This window comes from Montipora foliosa, chromosome 7 (genome assembly GCF_036669935.1).
Source record: "Montipora foliosa isolate CH-2021 chromosome 7, ASM3666993v2, whole genome shotgun sequence".
Lineage (NCBI taxonomy): Eukaryota > Metazoa > Cnidaria > Anthozoa > Scleractinia > Acroporidae > Montipora > Montipora foliosa.
Genome location: NC_090875.1, coordinates 38,566,829 through 38,576,706, shown reverse-complemented (window position 1 = coordinate 38,576,706; position 9,878 = coordinate 38,566,829). Strand labels below are relative to the sequence as shown.

The window sequence follows — 9,878 nt, the reverse complement described above, 5'->3', positions numbered from 1 at the left end:
ATATAAATACTCTGGTCGTTGATGTGATTGGTCAACGAAGTCGTGTTGTTATTGGTCGACTGCCGGTTACGCCCTGATCTCATTGGCTGTGAAGACTGTTAACCGTGATTGGTGCGTTTTGGGCCGTTTTATTCTAATCTCTGTTGGTAAAATAGGTCGGTGAGTTGCTGTTATTAAAATAAGTCAGTCAGTCTGTTGTTGATGTCGTCCATAAGTCGTTTGTAGGGTGCGGATAGTTGTAGGCATGAGTTTAGTAGTCTCAGTTCAAAGTTAGCAAACCGGCTTTCCAGTACGATTCGTTGGTAGTAATTAATACGTACCGTAGGTAACGCATTCAGCAGAGGGTTTCGGTCGATTCTGTGGTTTGTTTGTAAATGGTGTTCAGCAATGTTATTGTTGATCTTATCATTCCTCTGGGGTCTGGCCTTGCTTGTCCAAAAGTTGGGTAGAGCTATTAATCAAGCGGATCAGAGCTATCAAAACCAAGTGATTCCTCCTCTGTAGAGTATGATTTATTTAGCGAGTTGCACTATCCCGTTCTATTTTGAGCAGTTTCCTTTTTTTTTGTTTTGTTTTTTTTTTTGTTTTTTTCAATAACGTCATTTTTGCGGACCTTAATTTTATTCAAGCAATGGGAAGAAATGGTAAAGCATAAGTGTTACATTAAAACAGTAGTAAAGTTGCATTCACAATTGAGATCCCAGTTGTTCAAGGGTGGGAACTCAGCTCTCTATTGGATGAATCACTAGAGCGAGTTTCACTCGAGTGTCGTAAATCAAACTTAAACCAAAGTAATTACTTTGGCCAATTAAAAAGGACGGTGGCAATCCAGTAAACCAATCAAAACTCGAAGTAGTTACACGTAACCGACACAAAGCGCGGGTCTTATATTCCTGCCACCGTATGTTAATAATAAGCCTCAATACAATGTCTTTACTAGTCTTGCACTCCTAACACATCTCCGAGGGGACCTCTCAGTATAAGCCCTGGGGTTTCCTGAGGTCTTCTTCTTCTTCTTCTTCTTCTTCTTCTTCTTCTTCTTCTTCTTCTTCTTCTTCTTCTTCGTCTTCTTCTTCTTCTTCTTCTTCTATTATTCTATTAGTCTAGTCTATTATTCACTGTAACTTTCTATGTATGTGGTGGTGAACAAATGCAAGCATGAATATGCCTGCATGCACTCTTTTTAATGAACAAAACCAGGGACCAAGCCTCCTGAGTATTATCACATGATCTGTATTGGGAAAACAAAATGTACAAGCCGAAAAGGTCTATTGAAAACCGCTCTATCTAATCGATAACTAATAACTAATTTTCTGGCGCTGTCTATCTTTAATTTTCAACAACCAAAGACTGGTCTTGACTTATTACGCGTTTTCATGGAACCGTCCTCGGGAACGGCTCTTGTATGATTTGTGCAAAAGGCATCACTCTCAACAACCAAGGCTTGGTGAATAGATCCCACAAGACGTCAAAGTGTGATGATAATCTCCCGCATTAATCTGTTTTTTTAAATTTATTTTTTGCTAATTGTTGGAAAATTACTTGCAGGTCAAATCCTCAGACAGCGGCTCTAAAAAGGAAAAAGGCAGATGATACATTTTTTATCATGGAAATCGAAGAGATTTCTCAACACCGCCGATATGAAACACCCATCCTTAGTGATGCGGTGTACATTTATCGTTTTGAAAGGTTGGTGGGCATCAGAATATATCCCAATGGTGTCGGCAGTGGGAGGGGAACCCATGTGGCAATTTTCATTCATATGATGGAAAGCACCTTTGATGATCTCCTAGATTGGCCTTATTCTGGGACAGTCACTGTTAGCGTTCAAGGTCGGAGTGGTTCAAGAGACCGTAGCGACATCAGTCGGATCATACAACCAAAGCCTAACTTGTTGGCCTTCCAACAGCCACGTGAGTCCATTTGCCGCACGGGGTATGGCTATGAAAGGTTCGCTCGAATCGAGGAGTTCTTTGGTCTTCCATACGTGAAGGACGATAAATTGTTATTGAAAATAGAGTTTTCCGGGTAATGATCGATACGCCCACACCTCAGTACAGTAAAACATTTCTCTCAAAGAGGTTTTTTGCGTTATTGACTTGAACAAACGTAGTGCCTAGGACGATGCACTACACTATGTTTGAAAAGGTTACATTATTTTAACTGCTTAAAAAGTAGAATTTATTAGTACATTTCGTGGATGTTTACATGGATAGTGGTGGATGCCTCAATCTCGAGCTATTTGGTTGCATGCAAAAATATTCCATTTGGCCTGTACGTCAGGGCGTTTCTAGTGATTACATTTTTCTAGCTGGCAAATAGGAACATCCTAGCGCCTTGCAAACCGCCTTTTGTAAAATCCTGCAAAGAGCGCGCGTTGGATATGAGATGGTAAATAACCAGAGGCCCGAGGCGTCGAGTTGGCTATAAACAGTCTTAAAGTAACCCAACAAGTGCAAATGGAATACTTTGTCATTGTTTTATTAAATTTTCATTAAATTCTGAATCATGTTGGACACAAGGCAGTTTCCAGCCTGGCAACACTTTACGGAATCAGTTTCCATATTAGGTCACACGGTATATGGACTGATAACCGATACTGAGTGAACCAATCAAAAAACTCGAAAAGCAATATCCGAGGTCGAACATTTAATGGCCGTAAGCCGTTTTTTCGAAGTTACATACATTATTTGTGTTAAAGAAAATGCAGTTTTTCAAGTAATCACCTACGTTAATGCTGCGAGCGAGCGCAGCGAACGAGACGGTTACCTGTGTTCCTTTTGGTAAAGTAGGACTACGCACGTATATATAACGCTTTCCATACTCGAATTTGCCTGGCTAGCGATATTTCCTTTTCTGAATACACAGTATATCGGTCAGCGGCTATAAATCTATCACCATACGTAAAGCGTAATCGGCGTGATCGTCCACATGCTTTAAGATTGCCATATAGACCACTTTTATAAATGACGCCCTACTTTATATTCTTGAAACCAAAGAATATTTAATTTGGCCGCCTTTATGAAAGAGGTCTATGCTTTGCTGGATTTGTCACATTTTTTAGAGTTTTATGGGATTTCGAGAAGAACATTAAGGTAAGCTTATACGATTATACAATATCAAACGCTATATTAATCGTTAATGGGAGTATTCTTCAAGGTGACCGTCGTTTTAGCGACGTATCTAGAGGAAGACAATGTGCTTTTATGAGTCTTTCAGCTCTTTTATGTGCTAACTCGTGTGGTGTTGCCCGCACAGTTGATCAGCTATTGACAGAAGGAGATGCTATGTAAGAGCACCTGACCCTGAACTGATTGATGGGTCGGAAAATCTCTAAACATCTCAACAAAGCAGAGCAACAATTTAGGCGGAAATTGAAAGTTGCGTTCCAGTTGTGTTACAAAAAACGATTGTTACGCTGTAATTTATGATAAAATAACATCGTTGTTATTTCTTCTGTCTGTCCGCATAATATTGTCTTGTTCTGACTTTCTAATAATAATAATAATAATAATAATAATAATAATAATAATATGGGATTTTATGGGATTTTACGATACAGACTGATCACGTGATAGAGGCAAGAAGACCGGACATGATCGTTGTTGAAAAGAGAAATAAATGTTGCAAAATAATAGATTTTGCAGTACCATATGATAGCCGTATTGAGGACAAAGAAGTCGAGAAGGTAGTGAAATACCAGGATCTAGCAAGAGAATTGAAGAAGTTATGGAAAATGAAAACAATGGTAATTCCTATTGTAATCGGAACATTTGGAACAGTTCCAAAAGATCTAAAGAAGAGACTAGAGAATATTGGTATAGAGACCAAGATAGAAGAGCTTCAGAAAAGTGTTATTCTGAACACGGCAAGGATTCCTAGGAAGGTCCTAGAAGTTTGAGGAGACTTGTTGTCACCAAGCTTCCTGGAGTACGGAAGTTCCATTGGAAGTCCAATGTGCGAAAACAAGATAATAATAATAATAATAATAATAATAATAATAATAATAATAATAATAATAATAATAGGATATCTTTGATACTTGCAGAAACAATTGTCTGTCACTTCTCAGATCATTTCACTTTTGATAAAAATGGCTTGTTATACTAAAATAATTATTCACCTCAGGCTCGGTGAATATCTACAAATAAAAACCTCGACATCGTCTCAGTTTTTCTTCACCGATATTCATCTCACCTTTGGAGAATAATTAGGGACCTTACGATAGGACGACGACGACGGCTACGAAAATGCCACAAAACTTAATGAACAAAAGCAAAGGCTCTGTACGCCCTGCACGTGCGTTTTTCATTTTGGTACACTTCTTCGTGTAGAGGACGTGAGAACCTGACGAAATGTTTTTAAATTTCTTTCCAAATAACCGCACAATTCCAATTTTTTTCTTCTTCGTTGGTGCAGACGGGGGAGCTTTGCTCCGGGAGCGTGTTGCACGACCGTGCTGCGGGAGCAAGCTCCCTCGTGTGTATCGGCCTTAAGAAGCCTATGTATCTTGACGGTTCATTAGGGCCTGAAGGCTTGTGTCCATTGGAAAGTCAGCAGTGTAACGTTGAATGTAAATTGTGGCAGTTAGCCGTTCTGTCTTACGAGAGTAGTCCACATTAAATGGGCTGTTATTTGTAAACACAACAGCCGACCTACCGTTGTATACTGACAGTAATATTGCCAAATTTGGAGGGCAACCTTCTTGAAGTGCCTGTAGGCGATGAAGTTCTCCCCAGAAAACCTGGATGGAGAAAGTAAATTAATGACAGATTCCCTCTTGTTTATCTCAATGGAAAACCTTGAACCGTTCTCTGATACTGAAACATGGCCCGAGTATCCTCTCGCACCAGTGGCTACCGCGCACCAGTGGCTCGGGGCGGTCACGGGAGAGGTCGTGAGTTCAACTGCGGCCGGACCAACACTCGGGGTCTCTAAATAACTGAGGAGAAAGTGCTGCCTTTGTAATTTCATCTGCAAATGGTTAGGCTTTCAAGTCTTCTCGGGTAAGGACGATAAGCCGGAGGTCCAGCCTCACAGCCCTTGTTCATTAACTCTGTGGCACGTTAAAGATCCCACAAACTATTCCAGAAGAGTGGGGCACAGAGTTCTCGGTGTTGTGGTCTGATCTTTCCAGCATGTGGTCGGCTTGACAGGATTAGCTTGAAGGGCTTCTGTGTAAATGAGACCACAATTGTGTCTAACAGCCAAAAGTTAGGCTACTTAGCAAAGAGCTGGAGCCTCACTCATCAAACTCAAGCTCAAACTCAAAACTCAGAAGTAAGTACACCGCGAAAAACAGGCCACGGGGAAGAAAAGGAAAAGTGGAGTAGCCAAACGAATGGCTTTTGATCGACCAAGCTATCGATTTTCCGATTTCCTCCAAGAATGAGTGAACCAAAGGTTCAACAAGCCCCTATTTGTTTCCTACTAATTTAGCTTGTTCGTTGCATTCCTTACTGACTTTATCCAACCTCTTTCAACAGAAAATTTCATTTCAACTACGGGCTCCGAACCTTATAAATCTAACATGCGAACCTTTACTTCACTGCTTACTTTGTCCGCCATGTTGGTTGATTTTGTAAGCTTCATTGAGCTATACCGCTGACTTTTCCGAGCCCGGATAAACAAGGAAAACGAGACGAAGCTTACAAAGTTAACAGTGTTAACTTAGCAAGCTTCTTTGTCGTTTTTCCGTATGAGTGGGCTACGGTTGGTAGCCGATCGCCATGTTGGTGCCAAAATGTTTCTCAAATTTTGCATAATAATAGAGTAAAGTTTTCGAGATCATTTCGCTATTGTTCTCCACCAACAAGCCCACCGAGACGTCAAGTGCACAATGCAGGCCGGAGGGTAGTAATTATAACTTACTTTGCGGTCAACCCGAGCAGATAAAAGGCTAGTCTAAAAACAGCCCTATCATATCTTCAGGGGTGCGTCTTTGCCAAGTAAAACGTGCGACAATCATCAAAACTCGCAACTTAATATATTTTTTTCAGTCAAGAAGATTGTGAATCAGCAAGCACACACGAAATATATCCGTTAGAGAAAAATAGTAGCCCTGCTCGTGCAAGATCGTCGTATTGGTGAGTGTCGCTAATAAAACTGTTTAGCCTTTGCGTAAACATGTTGAGTATATAGGCCCCGTGTGCAGCTTATACCGGTACTAAGTTTTTAGATGATTGAATCATGATAGATTCAATTTTTCATGTCAAAGATTTTTGCGATTTGGATGTCCTTTTTGTTAGTTTTATTGAAACAAATTTTTATCCCTATGTCCGGGTCATTGTGTGTGTTATCAGTATGAAGTCCGGCATTATCGCCTGTCATGGCCACGCGACAAATGCAAAAACAAATGCGAAGGTATTTTGAATGTTCAGTCATCTACGTTTTGCCTTAACATAATCTTAAGTAGTATTCACGTACAACTCAGTTTTTAATGACGCCGAAACCATTCGATCCACAATCCCTATTAAATATGGCTGTGTACGCATAAAATGAGTAAAACTAACGGTTCCCTACTGTTGATAACAACTATGTTTAGTATTCACTACAGTGGATTGCATTGAAAGCGCGCTCTGATTTACTTCTCGAACTCTGAATATCCTTTGCTATTCATCTCCGAGCAAGTCGCGCAGGATTTACGTCCGAAACTATTGTATTGGCTCGGTAAATATCCACCACACTAGTCACCTCCACTTCGGTGAATAGCTGTTATATAACATCAAAGATTACTACAAACATAGATGGACAATTTTGACACTCGTTGCTAAAAATATTTTTGTCGGTTCAGTATCCTTCATATGACTGCCCCTTGGAAAGCTACTAATGACGTTGAATTTTGCCAGATTTTCAGAAAACTCTCGATATTCCGATAGCTCTGAGTCCGAAATAAAGAATATTTAATTGCCTTAGTTGTATCCAACTAACGATTCTATTAATGCAAGTACTGGGAAGGACGAGAAAGGAAGTCGAGGTCCACATGCTAATAGAGGAACACAGTAGTTCCACCACTAGTATTAACGCATTAAACAGTGGAGCGACAAGCGATTTGCATTGCAGGAATCGTACAAAATAGTAGCATGAACGTTTTGCTTTTAAAGAACTTTCAAACTATTCTGCCACGTGGAAAACACAAGAATTACAAGAACCACGTAATAAAAGGATGCCTTAATTCAAACCAAAGCAAGTGTGACCAACCCGCAAATGGAAAATATACGAACATGGGGAAGAAAAATGGAGAGTGAAGTGTGTGACGGCGGGCCTTTGCATAACACTGCGTAACACACACGGCGCGTTTTTCTTATCAAACTTCAATTTGTCACTCGTCTTTAGAAACGACCCTCGTTTTTCAACCGTAACATTCCTTTTATTCTACAAGGACATTCAGTTTTAAAATCAATATTCGATTTATTCAACCTTCTTGACAGTCGTTTTTAAAGTTCAGCATTCTTTTCAACAAAATTCTCGATCTGATTTTACTGGCAGCTTTGATATTTGATGATCTGCTGTCCTAGAGCCTGTGCGTTGTGCGAAGTGTGTGTCTTTGGAGTCTTCTGCCATGCACGGTGTGAATGTGCCGGGGTGTTTGTGTGTAAAAAGGACGTAATCACGTTGACTTACTAATTAGTTCAGCTTCTCTGGAGACGAAGAAAAGCTAAAAAAAAAAAAAAAGTGCAATTCGGCATAAATAAGCTCGAGTAAATTTTTCAAACGAAATAACAAAAGTGCACGATCCCGTGTGGCCTTTATGGTTTCAGGTTAATAGTACACAAGAAAAAAAAAATGAAAAGTTTTGACAGCGCACGCTTTAAATTTCTAGGAAATTCGTTAAGCTTCCGATTTGTTGAAACAGATTACGTTTGTTAAGTTCATAATTTTACTGAAATATCGTCCAAAAGTCATTCAACTGTAAACTTGTAATTTGCCCCCGTATTACATCTAGAGTGTTCCCCGTGTTACGTGCCAAATGCACTCTTTTTTAGCCAGTAATAAGTGAGCATTTTTCATGTACATTTAATATTAAATTATAAGCTTGAGACTTAAATAAAGTGATCGTTTGTTATTCCTAGTAATTGTGCGAGAAACCAGCTTCTAATAACTAGTTAATTCGACTTCAAAACGATCTAAGATTCTAACAAAGGTTTTGGTTGACTTGTGTGCTGAAGTATGGTACACAATGATCCTCTTATGTTGCACTTGAACTGTATCAATCAACCCATATTCGGAAGTGAAATTGAATTTGTTAAATCCATCTGTTTATTGGCCCGGTCATGACATGCCTTGTTGACTGTTTCCTGCTTAATGAGGTCCCCATTGTCCCTATCATTGTTACCACCATTTGCAAATATGTGTCTTTGTAAAAGATTTTTTTTGTTAGTTTTCTGCATGGTTTCGCGCATTGTCCATATCGAAAGTTCATCAATCACTCTGTTGTTCTTGAGAAGCCATTAGAGTTTCTAAGTATCAGCTCTCTCGTCTTTTGGTTTATTTAGTCGTTTGTAACTCTCTCATCGATACTTTTCCGTTTCGTCCGTTGTTTTAAGGTGGCTCAAACCAGTTTTAACACTTGAAAGAAACGTTTTTATTGGAATGATTGACAGTGTGTCACATGAGATCTTATCGGAAGTAAACTTGAAAGTAAGTTTGGAATCAGTGGAGGTCTACTAGAATGGATAAATAGCTATCTGGGAGGAAGAATGCAATTTTCAGTGTTAAACGGAGTGAAATCAGAGCCACTACCTGTAACAGTTGGTATACCGCAGGTATCGGTCCTGGGTCCGACTTTGTTTACTTTATTCACCAACGACCTACCATCTATGATAAAGCCTAGCAAGGAAGTCAGGAACTTGGGGCTGTGGCTAGACCCATCCTTAACAATGAACACACATATCAATAAGACTTGTAGTATTGCATTTTATCATTTGTATAATCTTCGTAGAATACGAAAATATTTATCACAAGAATCGGTGGAAGTTCTTATCCATACATTAATTTACAGTAGAATTGACTACTGTAATAGTCTATATCTAGGTTTACCTGATTATCAAATCCAAAAAATTCAAAGAGTACAGAATGCCGCAGCTAGGCTTGTATATAATGCCGGTAAATATTGTCACATAACACCTTTACTGTTTAAACTTCATTGGCTGCCTATTCGTGAACGCATATTATTTAAGATTCTTTTAATTACGTATAAGGCTGTTCATGGGCATGCCCCTAATTATATCAAAGAGTTAATTAAATTTAAGAAGCCTGGAAAATACAACCTTAGGTCAAATAGTGACAATTTACTATTAGAAATAGAAAAATTGAAAACATATACTACTCTTGGAGACCGCGCATTTCAAGTCGCCGCTCCAAAACTATGGAATAACCTACCATTTAATATTAGAAGTTCATTATTTTTACCATCTTTTAAGAAAGCACTTAAGACGTATCTTTTTAGAGAAGCATTTCCTTAAATATTTTAATTGCTTACACGACGTATACAATTCTTCTTTAGATATTAAGGCCAGTTTTTTATTTTTTATGCTATTCATATAATTTTAATTGTTATGAGTAATTAGTTATTAGTTATCATTAGTTACTAGTTATATTATAACATTGTAATTAGGTTTTTAATGGATTTAGTTCCGCGCAGGTGAAAATGTAAATTGATACTTGCGCGTTATAAGTAAATAAATTATTATTATTATTATTATTATTATTATTATTATTATTATTATTATTATTATGATACTACGATATTCTGTATTGGTCAGCCGGCAAATTTAGCCATCGCCCTGTTAAACAAGGCTTTGCAAGGAGTTTACCGATGCCGCCTAGAAAATTGACTGACTCCACATCCGGGAAAAAGTGAAGTTATGTTACTTTGC

General features: G+C 38.7%; 1 protein-coding gene across 1 annotated transcript in view; it reads left to right on the top strand.

The window, feature by feature from the left end:
- Positions 1-4,142, top strand: part of LOC138009477 (TNF receptor-associated factor 6-A-like) — a 24,151-nt gene extending 20,009 nt beyond the window's left edge. Inside the window, exon 3 of the mRNA XM_068856511.1 lies at positions 1,549-4,142. Within this exon, the coding sequence (XP_068712612.1) occupies positions 1,549-2,032 (484 nt within the window). The 3' untranslated portion in view covers positions 2,033-4,142. The remainder of the gene's footprint in view (positions 1-1,548) is intronic.
- Positions 4,143-9,878: the final 5,736 nt, after the last annotated feature.